The 18,973-nt window shown below is 43.2% G+C and overlaps 1 protein-coding gene across 12 annotated transcripts in view; it reads left to right on the top strand.

Moving 5' to 3' along the window:
- Positions 1–16,176, top strand: part of GTF2IRD1 (GTF2I repeat domain containing 1) — a 173,265-nt gene extending 157,089 nt beyond the window's left edge. For 10 of the 12 annotated variants that reach the window (XM_073315874.1, XM_073315870.1, XM_073315869.1 and 7 more), the window contains 6 exons: positions 186–233; positions 4,918–4,995; positions 11,088–11,280; positions 13,587–13,624; positions 14,565–14,701; positions 15,931–16,176. In XM_073315874.1, the coding sequence (XP_073171975.1) occupies positions 186–233; positions 4,918–4,995; positions 11,088–11,280; positions 13,587–13,624; positions 14,565–14,701; positions 15,931–15,999 (563 nt within the window). In that variant the 3' untranslated portion in view covers positions 16,000–16,176. Of the gene's footprint in view, positions 1–185; positions 234–4,917; positions 4,996–11,087; positions 11,281–13,586; positions 13,625–14,564; positions 14,702–15,930 lie in introns of those variants that run through there. The other 2 variants (XM_073315867.1, XR_012155462.1) reach the window with 2 other exon arrangements.
- The last annotated feature ends 2,797 nt before the right edge of the window (positions 16,177–18,973 follow it).

Raw genomic sequence — 18,973 nt, 5'->3', positions numbered from 1 at the left:
TTAACTGCTGATGAGATCTTTCCACCAATGACATTAGAGACCAGGGGAGGTTCATATTGTCATTTACAATGCTGTACTGGGATTTGTGCTGTTTTTGAATATTGTGCAATGGAACTAATAAGAAACAGCACTCATTGCTCTCTCTCTCTCTCTCTCTCTTTCTCTCCTTTTAACTTGTGCTGTAGCCCCTAGACGGATAACATCACTGGAAAAAGCTTACGCTGCTTTGAATGGTACGTAGCTCAGTTGATGCATTGTAGATGGTAGCAGACAAGAAATGTATTTGTGTTTTTAGTAAGGGATCGAAACTGTCCAAACACCACAAAGTTGCAGGCGTTTTTTCCCCTCCCTTTCACTCTGTTTCCCCCATGGCACCAAGAGCTGAATGAATTCAAGATGCATTTAACAATATTTTGTAATTATGATATATATTTCCAAACACCAGTTACTGTAGTTTCTAGGTATCAATGCCAGTTCTGCTCTAGGCAAACAGACCTGGCTTATCTATGCTTAGCTCATTGATGCTGTCCAAGTGATTAATTATTGAGAAGTCTTATTGTGCAGTTCACACAAATTATGCTAGATCTTATTTACTTAAATAAATTATTGTATATGCTGGGCCGTATCCTCAGATGGTATAAATCGGCATAGCTCCATTGACTTAATGTATGTGATAATTTACTAACATAAACAAGGACTTGCATCATTTTTGTGTATGACACAGTAAGGCATTTTTCAATGGGCATCAGTGGAGCCACATTTCTTTCCCGAGTGGGAATCTGGCCCCATGCATCTACATGTTAATTACATGCGCCTACATATTTATAATTGCACTCAGGAAACATATGTAGAGCCTTTTAAGTACCATTGGTTTGTTAATTTGGGCCTAATGAAGCTTGCCAGCAGATTCCACTTACCCTGGTGGTATTGTGTTGATAATTGACTCAGTTCACATAGGTATTCTTTGTGTTCTCGACTTTTTTCCCTTCCTTTTTTGGGTGCATTTAGTGCAGGAATAAGGTGCTAGATTAACACCACTTCACGGAAAGACCTGTTTCTCCACAGACAGATTAAAAAGCAGCAGGACAAGCTTCTCCCTCCGCCCCGACCAGAAGGGACCACCTGTAGGCGTGTGAGAGGAAGTTCATTCTCCCTCCCCGGTTCAGTCCTCTGTTGTGCCTACCAAGCAGGATACTCATTGTGGAGGTTTCATTTGTAAATAACATAGACATTTGCACACCAGGAACTGGACCAGAACTGATCAACTCACTTTATGTAGGGCAGCAAACAACCATTCGGCGGTACTCACTGCTGACCTGGGTTGAATTCAAGTCAAGTGGAGGTGAAAGGCTCCCTCACGTATTACATTACCCTCCCCTGAGCTACTCTATCCAGTCAGCTAAACTAAAACTCTCCCCTGGGGAATTAGACTCTCCGTGTCTGCACATGGGCCAAATCAACAAAGCATCATGAAGCTGGATAACCTCTTTATTTCAGTGCCTGCCTGCAGATTTGGAATCCTAACCTTAGGCACCCACTCGAGGAACGAAATATTTTGGCCACCATCTTTATTTGCTTTATTTTTTAAAAGTCCATTAAGAATGATAGGACAGCGCTGTGCCATGAAGGTTTGTATAACAATGCTTTGCTGTACAGGATCAGTACATCAGAGTGTGTTGCTAGTGGTTTTCTTGAGTCAATTATATTACAATATCAAATATGTAAAAAGCCAAATCATGTTCTCTCCTGCCCAGTTACACCTAGAGAATGAACATTGTGCCCTGAAAAATGTCTGGTTAGAGCCATCTGCAGACCTGAATGCAGAAGTGATTGCTTCCAAGCCCAGTACCGGTGACTCTGTGTTGTAAGAAGAAAGCACAGTTTAGTGAAAGCCCTGCATTCTTCTATACTTCCTCTCTGGCTTCTCTGTTGTGCATGCTCAGTTTTGAATTTCACCAACTTGTGGTAGTCTAGTTTGAGTCACCTGGTACCAACTTAGGAGCCTCACACCATTCCAAAGCCGCCCCAGGATAGATAACAAGTTCAGATTTTTTTCCTTTGATAGTCACTTGGAGTATTAGTGAAAGGGCAAAACCTTCAGCATTTTAAATCCCAGAGAAATCAAAATGCTGTAAAGATAGACAGCAACAAAAAACCACTTGATTTTGATATTTCTTTCTTTGTCTGCTACCATCTATACATCCGTATGCCCAGGAAACAGCATAAATAACAGGAAAGTCACAGAGGGAGTAGAAAGGGATGTGCAGGTGTTACAGTTGATGAGCCCACTACAGCCCTGGCTAAAACACATGCCTACTGTACTTGGAGAGCAAAAGAGAAATTCTTATTTTCTTTCTTGAAATCAGTTCCTTGTGGCCAATTTTTGGCATGTTCCTTTCAGATGTCTTCATTGTGGTCGCTAAATACGAGCTGCTACTTAGCGTCAGGCTTCTTTTAAAATGAACTCTTGCTTTCTGAGTTCAGTGTGTGGCATACAGAGCTATTGTCTTCCAATCTCACCAGCTCAGAGAAGCTTTTATGAGGCTATGCCCTGACGCTTTAGGTTATGTGCATGAGGTAGTCAGGAATGAGGATGCTGTATTGCTACCTCTTATGATTCTCTTGCGAATCTCACACTTCTTTCTGTTTTGCTTAAAGCCCCAACTCCTGGCGGCATGAGAATCTCAGCTTTCATTTAAAAAGTACATTTCTAACCCTCCTGATTTTAGAGAGAACCTTGGAAATGTGACCTGAAGTGCATCCTAGAGGTGCAGAAACCCAAGACACAGAAAAAGAACCAAATAAAATAAAATAAAATCTCATGGTGGTTAAATGAATCTCCTGCCTTTTGGGGGCCTAACTCAGGATTTTTGAATGTCTGGTATTGGCAGTATTGAAGACAGCAACTCTGAGGTGGTCGGCAAACAAACTGTTAGAAAGCCAAGCACACTGGACAATAGTTCTACAAGAACAAAACCCAGGGCTCTGAAGATGATGCTAAAGCAGCTCAGGCCCTGATTCAACAAATCACTTCAACATGTGCTGAAATGCTTTCCTGAATTGAGGCTGCGAGCAAATTGCTGCTGAAGTTAAACAAACAGTAGTGATCAAACAAACTGTCAATATCTGTGCACCACGGCTGTGTCGTCAGATGAATATGTCCTGGATGTAACCTGCCAATGTACATGTGCAGTACACAATATGCTTTCCTTTCAATGCTGTATTTATTTCCTACCCAGAGTATTAAATCTTTCAGACTCTAACTGGAAGCTGACTCTCCTTGCTTAAATTTTAAGGCCAATTCCCAATCTTAATTGCTAATAAGGAAGAGTCTGTCTGTTTAAAAAAGCTGTTAATGGTGGGAGATAACAGGGAACAGGGTCCTCTGATATTGTTCCCTTCCCTGCAGCCCCACATTGAGCTGGATTAGCCAGAAAGGACTGCCTGAGAGGAGTACTTTAAACGAGCTTCCCATTTCTGTGGTCCAGGGAAATGAAGGGTTGAGCTAACTCCGCCCACTCTTTGTAACAGCAGGCCGTTGGGCTGCTCCTATACCTCGGGGTCAGCCCAGAGTGTATTCTAGTCCTATTTGCAAATGTACTGTTTCTCTTTGGATACCGCTGGACGACCCTGTCCCAACTTATCAACTCTAGACAAACACAGCCTAGTGTAAAGTACCATAACCAAAAACATATTTGACAATCCAGTAATGATGCTAAAATGTGCATTAAATCTTACCTCAACCAGAACAACGGGACTCGGGGAGAGGGGATATAAAGATGGCCCTGTGGCCACTTCTGTGTTAGAGTGTCTCTTATTGTTTTTGAAATGAGCCCCCTTCCTACTTCAGCTCCCTGGACCACTTGGACCTATCACATGCCCAGATCACCGTATCCTACTCTGAATCAGAAAGGATGGTTCATACACAAGCAGGCTTTGTATGTGTGGAAATGTATGTTCCACTGATCCACATTCATCCAGACTTGTGACCCCCAACTGCCCTCCCCTCAAGTTCTGTACTTGTCAAGTCAGCAAGTGCCTTCCAGGAGTAATTTAACTGTGGACAGACAGCGAAGTTAATTTCAAGAGGATGACTCTCTATTAGGAATACTGGACTGTGCTTTCCACTAGGTAGCCAGCAATTATGCAGCTGAAGTAAATGACCATGTAATCTTGACAGATACCCAGCCCCGGTGGTTGTTCTGGGTTTTAGAGCTGCAAGAACTATCTTCTGATTTTGTGGGGGTGGGGGAAGAGAGTGTGTTTGAAACTATTCACGGTTTGAATTATAGAGAAGAATGGAAAAGACTGTTGATTTATCACCAGGATCTGTAAGTCTCAGGGCTGGGAAAGCATTGCAGAGATCATGTTCTGGATGCAACTGTGTTTCTTTGAACCTCCCTAAGGATGCTGAATAGCAGCAAAAAGTCTAAATAAGTGACTGTCAATAAAATGAAAGAATAAAGAAAAATGAAGTTTGGCATGATGATAATTTAAAAAGGCTAGAAAGGCCAGTGTGATTGTATGACGTATTTATAAAACAACCCTGTACTTAGAAGCCTGGTTATCAAAGTGCTCTCACTCTTTTATATCACTTCTGGGAGTACTTGGGACTCTGTGGGCCTGCATCTCCATTGCTTTGCTTACTGTGTTGTCATTTACAGCCTTGCATAGTGGACGTAAAATGCTATTGTTCATGTAAGTGTGTGGCAAATACAGATTTGACAGCATTTTATACCCACTGCACAGGTATAAAAGATAACACAAGGTGTAAGGCAAGGAACAGTGCAGTTTGAAATCTGTTACATTTTGGATGTGGCAGTTAGATTACATGTTCTCTGTACCTTTCTTTGTTGTTGATTATGCTGGCGGGGGGAACTAAGTGGGCTATTTGATCCCTGTATGCTCTCTTTACAGACGAGGACGATGCAAACAGACTTGGCGAAAAGGTGATTCTCCGAGAGCAAGTGAAAGAGCTTTTCAATGAAAAATACGGTGAGTTGCCTCCTTGCAGTTTCTTACTGAGAGCAGCTCTGGTTAAAATTAATGAGGCTGAAGTGCTCTATTTATGGACCGAGCACATGGCAGCTTGCTGGGGCACAGGTTTCTTCTCACTGCCCCATGTTTCAGCTCCTCTCTAGAGACATTCCTCGTCTCACCAGTGACTGACAGCTGGGACTGTGACCTTCTTGTCTACATCTCCGTCTTTAAGGGGGGAGAGAAACTTCTCCGGGCCATAGAACTTCTTTAGTCTTACATCAGCCACTGATGCATTTTTAAGATGTGACAAGTTTGAATAAAGAGTGGTGTGCTCAGCAAATGTACCTGCCTCCTAACTCCTAGGAGCATGACATGGACCCCACCTTTGCCTGCTCTTTGCTGCACAGCAAGGCTCAATCACGATGTGTCCAAACTCCAGACACAAGGCACGTTTTGGGAAAACATGCTTGGAACAGTGGCAAAGAAGTAGGCCATGGAGCTGAAGGAAGGTGGTATTTGAAAATACGGTTTGCAGGCTGTCTGTGTGTCCCGTTATCCATGTACTTCCACCTCAATTCCTTGCAAACGTGCAGTAGGAAAAAAAAAACCCCCAAACCCTGCAGCTTCCCCTACAACATTCAGCAGTGTAATTGTCTCAGAGCAGGGATGTAATACAGTTACTGGTACATAGCTGTGAATAGTTGTTCCCCCATTGTGGTTCTGGATGTCTGATTTGCATAACCACTGTACAGTTATTTCTCAAACACCATGCAAGTCCCTGAACGCTGTATTGTGGGGGGATCAACTTTTTCGCCTATCAGAGTGCAGAGATTTACAGAATCGCACTATGGTGATTTCTCAACTACCGTGCTGTGATCAAGCAAATAGATCTACTCTGTCTGTCTGCTCTGATAGCTTGAAAACTCTCAGTCCAGTAGCCTGTTTGCCAGCAACAAAAATGCTGTTTCCACCTTCTGCTCTGGAGCAGACTATCCCTGCCTCCCTTCCACCCCCCTGAAAGAGAAACAAAAATAGCAGCAATGCCAAGAAAGTGCGAGTGCCAAGCAGCAGAAAGGGCAAGGGTTAATTGCCTGAAACACACTTCCCCCTTTTGGTGCTCTTCCAGCCCTACAGATCAGGAAAGCCAGAATTATCCAGTGTTTTGGGTTTACATTGGGAATACCTTGGCTCCTCCCTTCCAATTTGGTTTTGAAGTTCAATGTAAACAAAAATTCAATCCGGCTGTTCAGAGAAGAAATCTTCAGATCCATACGAGAGGGCCAAAAGGGCCTTCAAGTTTGATAGAGCAATGTGTCTCACAGCAGTCAAACAGCCCATGTAGTTGGAGTGTTTAATTTAAAATGTCAGGAGGACGCGTGTCACAGCCCTGATCATGCTCCCCCTGGTGGGCACTTACCAAGCTGCTGTGTTTGGGCCCATGTGTTTTTGAGCAGCCCTTGGTCACTGGATAAGCTTCAGACACAAACTCTGGTTCCTACCTCTCTGGCATGCTCCTTAGGGACAGACTCTGTCTGATATCCCTCCTGGATGAAGAAAAGGAGGACTTGTGGCACCTTAGAGACTAACCAATTTATTAGAGCATAAGCTTTCGTGAGCTACAGCTCACTTCATCAGAAGCTTATGCTCTAATAAATTGGTTAGTCTCTAAGGTGCCACAAGTACTCCTCCTGGATGAGGGACCCTGTGACCTAGCTGTGACCCCCAGGACAAGTGCTGACCCCCCCACCTCTGTGAGCCTCCTGTAGCTTAGGCATACCCTTTCTTAGATCTCCACTCTTGTGAGCATTCTGGTTGATTGTTTACCCCTCCAGGGACACACAATAGTTGAAGCAAACAGGCACGGGCTTGGCAAAGGGCTTACTGAAAAAACAATCACTGTGACAAGAGATATACAGATCTAAGATATACAGATCTGAAATTCCATGCCTGAGTTTCCTCACCACTCTTCAGTGTTCTTTGGGATTTGGTCAGTCACCTCTCCTGGACTAGTTTCAGAGTAGCAGCCGTGTTAGTCTGTATCCACAAAAAGAAAAGGAGGACTTGTGGCACCTTAGAGACTAACAAATGTATTTGAACATAAGCTTTCGTGAGCTACAGCTCACTTCATCGGATGCATGCAGTGGAAAATACAGGGGGGAGATTTTATATACACAGAGAACATGAAACAATGGGTGTTACCATACGCACTGTAACCAGAGTGATCAGGTAAGGTGAGATAGTACCAGCAGGAGAGAAAAAACAACAACCTTTTGTAGTGATAATCAAGGTGGGCCATTTCCAGCAGTGACAAGAACATGTGAGGAACAGTGCGGGGGTCGGGGGGGATAAACATGGGGAAATAGTTTTACTTTGTGTCATGACACATCCACTCCCAGTCTTTATTCAAGCCTAATGTAGTGGTGTCCAGTTTGCAAATTAATTCCAATTCAGCAAATCCTGGACTATGCTCCTCTACCGCATGCTTCTTTTCCTATTCCGGTCTGTGAGAGAAAGTTGCTGCCTTGGACTTAGCAGACCTGCTCCTTTTATAACTTCCTGTCTCCTTTCCCATGTGACTCTCTTGTCACCTGCTGTTGCCCCTCATGCCCCTCTCAGGGGATCCCTTGCTTGATCACCACCCCTCTGGAGCCAAGACTTGAAAAACTGGTTTGCCCTGGGTGGTAGTCAGCTCTTTGTCCAAGAGTGCTTCCATTTGAATAGGACATCATCAAGGTTTAACGACCCTCCATTGTTAGCCCCATCACTACCCCTTGAAGTTAGAGAAGGCACAGGGCAGCCTTACAGTCCAAATGGAGTTTGTAGTTTGACACCCCTTATCCCCTTTTGTATCCTAGTTGATGCTGATTGGATCCACCTGTGTGCATGACTCAGCTGTAATTACCCTGACTATGAAGGCAGGATGTTAACACCTGTGTGTAGGGCAGAAGAAGAGTCCTGTATTTCCGTACAGAGTCTTAGAGTTGTACTTGGAAATAACCATGGCCTGGGTTAACACGTTCCCTGGCTTTCAGACTGTTTATCTTCTGTAAATATGTAGAAGTGACTTGACTTTCAGTGGGGCTTGTGATCCTAAACCTCTTAGACACTTCTGATAATTGCTTCCCCTCTGTCTGTTAACCACATCCTGGACTGAATACATGTTGAGGCTATTAGGAGTAATTATAATAATACTTTCATCGCATTCTATTTATTCCTTATGCATGAAACAACAAGTATTGCTGTAACTGATGCGGGCATAAAGCAGCTTGGAAAAGCCACGTTGCAATGGGCCGTGCTCCGGGGTAGCTATCAATCTGCAGGAGCCACAGATGGTCTCAGCCAGCAGAGCTAATGACCGCATCTGCTTTAGGTGTCGAGTTCCTGACTGGAACGGTTACGCACCCAAGTGACCAAGCTGTACAGGTCGTTGGCCGGATGGGGAACTGTAGCTTGGCCAATGGTATGAAGGCAGAGTGCTTCATCTGCCACTCTGCAAACTGCTCAACATCAAGCTCAGAAGCTGTTCTAATCCAGGCAAGGAATAAAGAACCTGTGGCAGATGTTCCCTGCAGAGGAAAATATTATGTTACTGAGTCAGTTTGTTGGTTTCCAGCAGGAAGAGCCAGCTATTGAACAACAGCTGCACAGAAAAAAAAATGTGATCCTTACTGAGTCATGGGAGGGAGAGGGAGCATAGAGGTTCCTATTACAAATGCTCCAGCCTCTTGTGAAAAAGAGAATGCAAGGGGGACTCTTCTCTCATTGCAATAGCTGTGGGTGATCCCCCATTCTGCTCCCTCCCCCCCTCCCTCTCTCTCTCTCATGCACACAGTCTGGCTGTTGCTGGATAAGTTCCAGACGTAAAACCAACACTTGTTTGCTAAAGAAGTACTGTTCCACTGTATAGCAGGGGTGCTGGAACTATTTCGATCGTCGGGGTGCTAGGAGCCACTGAACCAAACAATAAACCCCGTATATAATGGAAGCTGCTTCAAGCCAGAGGGTGCAGTAATATCCCAATTTCCAGGACCTGTGCTGTATAGTTGTTGCTCCTCGTCCATTTGTGTAGTATGCTTATTGGATGAATTAGACCAAGAGACCGAGGGCTTGACTCTCCTCTCAGCTGCATAAAGTGTCAATCCAGGAGTAACTCCACAAGAGGCGGTGGGAATATGCTGGTGTACCACTGTTGTATGTGGGATCAGAATCAGGGCCAGAGTGTCCAAAGTCCGGTTTTGGTTTGTATTACCCAGTTCCAGCCACAAAATGGTGCGTAGCCCCAGATTACCAGGTTATTCCATAGCTGTCCACTCTGGTGTGTTACACCTTCCTCTGACGCATCCAGGACAAAACACGGTACTGGATGGATCTTGGGTCTAAGCCGGTGTAACTGAGTCCCTTCAATACAGGAGCTAGAAAATGAGCAGTGCATTCCCTGAACAGGCCTTACCCAACAGCGAATGTCAGGTGGGACTTGGAACGGTTGGTAAAGATGATCTCCATGAAAAGAAAACAAAACTTCAACCTGCAGCGCTTGCATCGTCAAAGCATAGCCAGCGCTCCTCTCTGACTGCTTCATATCTCTGGAGATGGAGGAGATATCATAGGGATTATCGGTAAATGCTGATGAGGTGGCATATATTGCAACCGTGGGCTGTCACTTTTCACATAACTTGATCAGGAGCAGAACACCTTACCCACACTCTTTGAGGGTGTGGGCTTCCCTGGTGTATCAGGTTATGTTATGACCGTGAGTATTTAGGTGATACCTACAGATACAGATATGGGATGTGTATGTGAATGCTCGATTACATGTATTGCATAATAGCCCCCAACTATGCCTAATAGCAAGATTGCTTAACAGGGACCACGGAAACTGACAATAAACAGGACAGACAGACATGAAGCAATTTCATCATCTCGTAAGGAATTAGTATCCCTTACTAGGGCTGGGCTAGTGAAAAGAAAAGGGGGTTTCACAAAAAGAAAAGGAGGACTTGTGGCACCTTAGAGACTAACCAATTTATTTGAGCATAAGCTTTCGTGAGCTACAGCTCACTTCACTGGATGCATCAAAGCTTATCCTCAAATAAATGTGTTAGTCTCTAAGGTTCCACAAGTACTCCTTTTCTCTTTGCGAATACAGACTAACATGGCTGCTACTCTAAAAGGGGGTTTGTAACTTAATCTGACAGAGCCGAGAAATGTTTTTTCTCTCCTTGCAAGAAGTTTGAGTGCAGATATTCAGAAGTATGACTTATCCAAGAGCTCATTTAAAGCAATATCCTAGTAATGTTGAAATCCCATAGTGAAGCCAATCTTCTTGACTTCCAAAACTCTAGGCACTACCATTGTAATGTGCCTCTGACTCTTGAACCAGCAACTGATTGGCTTGGACAATGAGCCCTGAAAAAGGCCCTGGGGTGTATTTTCCTTGTGTGAATTCCTGACTTCTAGGGAAAGAGCTGAGCCATCGCTATGCTTGCAAAGATTTGATTTTTATCAATAAACATTGATTTCATCACACACACAAGAAAAAATATTTCCATCAATAGTAATAAAAATGTACAGATAGGCAAAGTAAGAAAAAGGCTTCTTGAGAACTTATTCAGGTTTGATTGAAGGATCTTTATTTTGTATATTTTGACATGTAATATTGATAATTTGTGTTTTAATGGTTATAAAGCTTTAACCTTTTGAATCTCAGTATTTACTGTCATTAAAGAATTGTTGTCTGATACCCACCATAATTTCAAAGTGAGCATGTAAATCAATACAAATCTTAAAATGCTTAAAAACAAACATTTTTATTATGCATCAAATTATAAAAAATAAAAATTGAATTCTGCCAATACTAGACATTGGAAAGCTTTTAAAATTCAACTAGGGGATCTTTTCCTTCCTTGAATAGCAAATCCATTCTCTTCAGTAAGTGGTTTGGTACTTACACTTTGAAAACAGTTTATTAAGCAAAATATGAAATGTCTAGGAAAATTGCATTGAGTACAGTGAAAATGTATAATTTTGGTGTTGAAATACTACCTCAGGGTTCAAAGGCCTCCACTTAATGTTCACTTATCACATTGGCCTCTATTGTGCTGTTGCAGGAGAGGCTTTGGGATTGAACCGGCCAGTCTTGGTGCCATACAAATTGATCAGGGATAGTCCTGATGCTGTTGAAGTTACTGGTCTGCCAGATGATATCCCTTTTAGAAATCCCAACACCTATGACATCCACCGGCTGGAGAAGATCCTGAAAGCACGAGAGCACATTCGGATAGTGATTATAAACCAACTCCAGTAAGTCTCAATAGCTCCTCTACTTCCGGGGTCTTTTCTAAACATGTACGGCCAGAATCCCCATCTGGTGTAAATTGGCATAGTTCCATGGGTTGCAATGGAGCTGCACCAGTTTACACTGGCTGAGGATCTGGTCCATAGTATCTTCTGGTTTACATTTGTAAGAATTCTCAGGGCCGGGGAGGGGGGTGTCTTTCAGCTATGTGAGGAATCCTGTCAGGCTAGGAAAGGTTGGGGTCCAATTCATATTCTTAGGAAACAAGATAAGGCAGCGTGTCCTTCTCTCTAGCAAACAACTGGCTAAACGTCAGGGGAGCGATGCCAATTAACACGAACTGATGATCTGGCCCAATGAATGTACTGCTGCTGATTTCATTAGGCAGTTGATCACCTTGCTAAGGAACTTTCAACTGAAAAGTAACCTGGGGTTGCTGCCCCTGAGCAATGAGACTATTGTAATGTATAAAGAACACTTTGTTAACGAAAAGCTTTGTTACGGTGATATGGCCTCTCTGCACTGAGCTAGAAGGATGCTTCTGAGGGGTATTCAGGGTTGTGAGGCCTCTCACCACCACCTGCCCCTAGTGTGAGGAAGTGGTGTCTGTGCCTGCCTGGGATCAGCTCCCTGAAACCACCAGCTTCTGGCAACACAGGCCTTGCCCTCTCTGTACAGGTTAGCAATAGGCACACGCCAACCGCTGAGTCCTCTGAGCATCCCTCTGGAGTGTTCAGCCCTGTTCCTCTAAACTCTCACAGAACTCTGATTCGCCACTCCCAAAGGAAGAGCACACACCAGCTTGTAAGAGTCAGCGCAGGATCACCCTCTACTTAACACACTGTGCTTAGTTCTACAGAAAGTGAAAACCAGAATAAGTTGATGATTAAAGAACAGAGATTCAAATGATAGAGAGTGAGACTATGGGAGATGTGGTTATGTATAAAACAAAATTATAACCTGCTTTCTAGAGCCTTGGCTTACCTATCAAGGTATTCCACTATCTTTTAGAAGACAGCTTGTCTCAAGTCTTTTTCCCAGTGTTTTCAACCAGTCTGGCTGAGATCCCATTTCGGAAGACCAAGCACGCTGGTGGGTTATCCAGACAGACTGAAGGAATTCCTGGGGTTCAGCTGCACCCCAGATAGTTTCAAAAGTTCATTGTCGTACTCCAGAACAGGATAACTCCTGCTGGTTTTGTTTTTGCCTCCAGTCTCCTCTACCTATTGATTAGCATTTTGCCCAGGTAGTAAATGGGCATCCATTGTGAACCATACAATACTCAATTTGCATATGACCAGCCAGAGTGAGATACACGTCTCTTTTCCCCCCCTGCTTGCCTGGAGTATGTGGACCACCCTTTGGTGACCTACCTTAACTCACAAACCTAGACAAACTAATTTTTAGTATCTACTGTATATAACTCCTTACATATTTCCCATACATACATCTCTCAATGATTATGATGACCAGTGTAACCCAGGATTTCATTAGAGATGTTATATGTCCCCTTTGGGTGAACATAGGGGATCCCTGTGCCCCTGCCAGTTGGCATCAAGAAGTCTTGGGTCACAGCAAGAAGATGAGGGTTATATTTTGTTCATGTTCTCGTAGCTAAAGATTGTCTGAGGCACTGAAAATGCGTTGGGCTGGTCCATTTAGAATCAGCTGATATTGTCTCAGATTTGCAGCCCTACCATATATCTAAAACTCAAAAGAACTCAGTATGCCAATGTTGCAATTTTACTCAGAGTCGTTAGAGTGGATTCTCATTCTGATCAACCATTTGATGTACAATCTGTGCTAAACGTACCATAGGTTGAGCACCACTGGTCTACATGAAATATGTATCCTGGAGGAATTTTGGAGCCTGTTTCTAATATGTGTCTATATTCTTACCTGCTAATTTCTTTTCTTGAACCCTTCAAACCCAACATTCTTGCAGTGAACTTTGCTTTGTCTCTGTGGTGCTTGGGAGGCATGCCACACCTTGGACTCTGAGACCTCAGACTTTTCTGACTGTCTCTGGTTCTGGAGTGGTTTCAAGTTGGATGTGTAGAGTACTAAGCTCTTTCTTTTCCTAAGGCTAATAACACAGAGGACTCGGTCTGCTGTGTGCTCTGCCCTAGATGGGCAGGCTGCCAGAGGAGACCGTCCCATGCTCTAGTACAATCTCAAAGGTCTGCTCTGCCTCCAAACACACGCAAGACAGAGGAAACCCCACTAGGAGATGGTTAGATATGCAAGGGATAAAGAACATCTGTGCCCTAACCGTTCACAATTGCTAATCTCCACCTTGTTTCTCACACAGACCGTTTGCTGAAATATGCACTGAGGCCAAACAAACAGGTAAGCTCTGTGCTAAAGCTCTCCTTCCAGTGGAGCAAACTGCAAAGCAAAACATACAGATTGCGGCACAAAATACACAGGAGGCCAGACTGCGGGGCTCAAAAGAAAATAGAGCAGGCTAGTTAGGTTGATGTTTGTCATCTTAATCCTCTCCATCTCGTCATCCAGCTGGGGCCTGAGACAAAGTCTGGGGTCTATCCAGGAAGGAAATCTCGCAGGGTTGGCTTCGCTTCTGCAGTTTTCCTGAGGCTGTTTGTGAAAGGGAAACAGAGGCTGTAGTTTGACTAAGATTTTCAGTGGCCTAGGGGATTTGAATGCCCTTCACATTAATTTTAATGGCTGTTGCTGAATAAATCCCTCAAGATGGCTTTGAAAATCTGAGCCCTAGTACTGTTTTTTACTCTGCAAAGATGAAATCATGTACTGTGCTTGAGAGGAGTCTGTGCTCGCAATCCAAGTCCTACTGGACGCGGCTCCATTTCACTTAAGTCACCAATGCGACCGGCACTCGTTAGCTGCCAGGTTGGCAATCTCTCAGCAGGAAGGCAATGGATCAGAGGGGCACAGTGACCTAAATGACTTCTCTATTCACAGGATACTTCTTAGGGCATTAGAACTCAAGTCTGACCATGACAAGGTGAGGCAGCAGCCTGGAAAAGGTTACAGGTCTCTGCCTATCACAGGGCTGAGCAGGATATATAAGAAAGAGGAAGCTAGGCCCAGTGGGCAGAGGGAAAGGGTGTGTTCTCTTTTCCCTGGCTGGTGGAAGCAAGGGAAAAGCCTCTGGAGAGACTTTTATTTTGCGTTATGACTTTTGTGTGAAACCAGTATGCCCTACGGCCAGGGCCTTGAAAGGGACTGGGTGTGGTGTTTGCTTCCATTCCTAAGCTGGAGAATCAGCCCTTCAGATAACCCATTTCATTCCCATCCTCCCCTTCAGAAAAAGACAACAGTGTTCCCAAACGAAAGCGGAAGAGGATCTCTGAAGGGAACTTGATATCCTCCTCATCGTCGTCTTCCTCTTCCTCCTCTTCCAATATGGAGTCCACATCTTCAACAAATCAGATCTCACTTGTGGTAAAGCCTTCTAAACGTCAACCAACTTACTGCATCTCTGTCTAGCTCAGGGTTCTTCCCCTACCACCCTTCATCTGTTTCCTTCACTAGCCCTAGAAATGCTATAAACCCCTAACTTAGATGGCGACACCAGGTCTGGTAAAGAAAGGGAACGCTCGCTTTTGAGCCTCTGTCCCTCTGTTGCCTCTGGGAGGAGCTGGCTTGTCAGCAGAGAGGCCACTCGGCATCTCCCCTGCACCAGTCCAGCATGCTCTGCAGGGCTGCCATGGGCTGGCCTCTGCCAGCGTCCATCAGTGAAGCCTCCTCTGTGATACACTAATGCTGCTGAGGGGAAGGTAGTGGTGGCCAGGGCAGGAATGACTTAGTGTCCTGCCCTGAGTGGGGAACACGCCACAGAGAGCAGCCATTCCAACGCCTGACCCTCCTTGCAACCGCCTAGAGCTCTCTGTTGGCATTGTCACATTGGTGACTCAATCCTGTAAGGTGCAGAGCACCCTCAGCCCTTTCGACTGCAATAGACTTGATGCACTTTCCAGGATCTGCCTCTGGGAGAGTCAAGTTATTATGTAGTCATCTTTCTCCCTTGCATGTGCCCCACACCCTTCTACTCCCATCAGCACTACGCAAGGAGCACTGTGTGGCAAGGTTATGTCACGGAGTGCAGGATTCTCAGCCTGTGAAGATACTTCACAGGTTTCAGACACACATCTGAAGGATCTAAAGTCCCCAACGCATAACCAGCTGCATTATTTCATAAACCAGCCTGTCAAACTCAGGGAAGCGCTATTAACATGCTCCAGCTTTCCATGTGCTTTGGCCATTGTTGTATGATGGTTCTTGATTTTGTTTTTTATATGTATGAAAAGGTGAATGTTTTGGGAGTGGGGTGAAGCTAAAATGTCCTTGAAGTAGAAAATCAAAGATGTAAAAATAAGAACCGACATCAAGGGAGATTCATGGATCTATTCTAGCTAAGGAACTGGCCTCAGTTATTTATTAGCAATTATTATTTCAAGCAAAATTTTTTTTAAAAAAGCAAAAATATTAATACATTTAGAAGTTATTTGGGGTAGGTTTTCTGGTGTTTTATTTAAAAAGAAAATCTGACTTGGAAAATGGAAGACTTGCCCTGTGTGGGAGCGTGACAGAAACTTGATGAATGCACGTTTTTGTAGAGTATTTTGTCTTAACAGCATTTTTCCTTCTCTCTCTCTCTCTCTCTCTCTCAGCAATGGCCCATGTACATGTTAGACTACGGTGGTCTAAATGTCCAGATTCCAGGACCTATTAACTATTAGACCTCAGTACTGAATCAGAACCTCAACAGACAGAATAAATAAATAAATGTAATTTATGTAAAAAGTGTATATTCTAATATGTATCGATGCCTTTTAGTTTTTCCAATGATTTTTACACTATATTCCTGCCATCAAGGCCTTTTTAAATAAAAATAAAAAGTGTTGCCTTGCTCTTAACATTATTTATTTTATTTTTTGTATTATTGATGAAATCCATGATAGGTAAAAATCAATACAGAGGAGCACCTTCTGATGTACATCAGCATACCTCATCATGCCTTACTTCCAAAATAAAATGGGTAGGGTCTAGAGTTTGAACCCCAGATTTTTGACACATGGTTGTCATGCTTCATTTGCCATTGGTGTCTTCAGACGTCAGTCAACAGTTTAAAAAAAATCTTTTCTTGATATTGAAACATCAGCACAAAAATACAACGTGAAGTATGGATGAATAAACACTTGACAGAAACAAAGGACGGGGCCTAGATTCCCATTTATGCTCAGGCCCATTTACACCACTCTAGCAGCATACAGGGGCTTTCAGGTGCGTAGAAGATTACATGTAAGCCCACTTTAAGGATTCTTTAGCCCACCAGAGCAGGTTAAAGGGGTCTTATTTTGTATGAACATCGGTCCCTGGATTACTACCTCGACAACATTTCCTCAGCTGTCTCACGTGCTTGTCATTTGTACTTGTCTGTTGTCTCTTAAATCGGAGAGAAATTCTTCTCAGAGTTCATGGAATTCCTCAATTTAATCATCCTGGATGAATTGCATCTCTGGGCAGAAAGCCTGTCTATGGCCCTGGCTTAAGCCAAATTTTGGGATTTGAGAGGTGCATAGGATTGGTGCTGGCCTTCTGCAACAAGAGTGAATTCCACCCTCAGCTCACAAATAAGATGAAGCCATTTCTGCTGTATAAATTTACCAATCTTTTAAAACCATAAAAGCTTATTCATAAGGATCAATTTCTCAACAAAGGCGATTGTAATCCATTTTTTAAAAGCTTTGGAGTCTCATGGATTGAAGAAAACTCAGGTAGGTAGGTATAGTTTTGCTGCATCTAGTGACACATGATTCTAGACTATTTGTATAACCTTTGAATAAAAAGTTCTTCTATGAGGACACTTAGTTGGGGATTGGTCCTGCTTTGAGCAGGAGGTTGGACTAGATGACCTCCTGAGGTCCCTTCCAACCCTGATTTCAAGTAATGTGTCAGATTACTACCTTGCTTCCCATTCTTCCAGCACACGTCATTGTGCAGTTGGCAGTAAACTCCAGCAAAGAATTTTAAATTGCTGCAATCTCATTTGCAGATTACTGTTGTACACTCTAATATAGCTGACCAATGTGTCTCATCAAAGCACTTAGTTAACATGCACTCACATGTAGGTGAGAGATTGAAAAGCACAAGTAGGATATGATAGTCAAGATAGGTCAGGTGCTCAGATAATACAGCAATGAGGGCTGTATAATAAACTGAGTAGACTAGAATAATTAAAGATGGCTTTGAGATTAGCCAAGAGGAAGATGCAAGCTATAATACTGAAAGGAGATGGCTCAAGTGCTCTAGTTAAACATGAATGCAGATAACTTGATGCTCTATGAAATCTCAGCTGTTGATTGCTTGTCAAGTTAAAAACCATTTGGAAACACTGATAGCAGGTCCTTCAGATATAGATCCTCCACAGACACATCCCCATTCCTCCCAATAAAGGAAACTAACCCCCAGTTTGTTTTTAGTATAGTTCCAGACTGAAGAATTAAGGGTTAATTTTGGAAAACCATTGCTCAGTGTTGGTGCTCCTACCCAGACATCCTTGCTATACTTCGCTATTGGGTTAGCCATCTTTTTCCACTGGTGCAGGTTGGTGGCATTGAAGTCAAGAAGGTGCATTTCTAGAGCTTCTAAATGTATCTAAGTGTATTCCAAGAAGAGAAGCCAGTTGTGAATACTCTTTTACAATATAATATGCTTCTGTATTTGGAAGACCTAAGACACCTTTTTGTAGTAAGGGCTTCACATCTTTCTACTTTAATACTGGTCTTTTCCTTTCCCACAGAGGCATTTTTGATCATACCTTGAATTGTTTGAAAGCTCTTGGGATTTTATATCAATTTCCTTGACCTCCAGTCACTGCTGAGTTAGATGCAAATAATAACAAGAAACAACCTCCTCCACTACCAACCCAAGAAAAGACACAAAGCCAACAATGAAAGGAAGGGCAAAGAGCTGTCTCACTGAGCCCAGTTTAGAAGTTCAGTTTCACATCAGAAGAGCTGACACCTACATTTCAAGTCTTCCATCCGGCTGCCACCCAAACCCAGAATATCGCCAATTTTAGAAAAAATAATTTCACACACACAATCATTTCCTTTTCTGAAACTTATTGTTGAATCAAACCAAGCCATCTAGGTGTCTGCTAATAAAGATGGATTTATTACATTGTGAGTCTTTAATTTTAAGAATTCAATTCAGTAAAACTAAAGATTACTGCATCTTTGTAATAAAGTAAGCTTTACTGCATCGTTCCAAGTTTCCCATAGATTTCTTTGTTGTTCTTTTGCATACGTGGGGTGGTGCTGTTTGCAGAATTTTAGGTCTAATGTACTGCATAGTTCATAAAAAGAACAAGAGTACTTGTGGCACCTCGGAGACTAACAAATTTATTTGAGTATAAGCTTTTGTGGGCTACAGCCCACTTCATCGAATGCATGCAGTGGAAAATACAGTAGGATGATTTTATATACACAGAGAACATGAAACAATGGGTGTTCATGGGGCCTTAATTGTATTAAAAGGCAAGGGTTAAACTGAGTCAGTGGAGTTAAATTAGGATAAACGGATGTCAGAGTTTCACTAGGGATGAATTTGGTCCAAAAACTGTGATGGAATCATAAAGGCTTGAAAGGGGAAAAGCCTCTCGATTACCAGGGAGGAGTCACACAGGGAATCAGGAAATGGCCGTGTCAT

This window comes from Lepidochelys kempii, chromosome 17, assembly GCF_965140265.1.
Source record: "Lepidochelys kempii isolate rLepKem1 chromosome 17, rLepKem1.hap2, whole genome shotgun sequence".
Lineage (NCBI taxonomy): Eukaryota > Metazoa > Chordata > Testudines > Cheloniidae > Lepidochelys > Lepidochelys kempii.
Note: the sequence above shows the minus strand (reverse complement) of the source record. Positions and strands in the feature narration are given on the sequence as shown.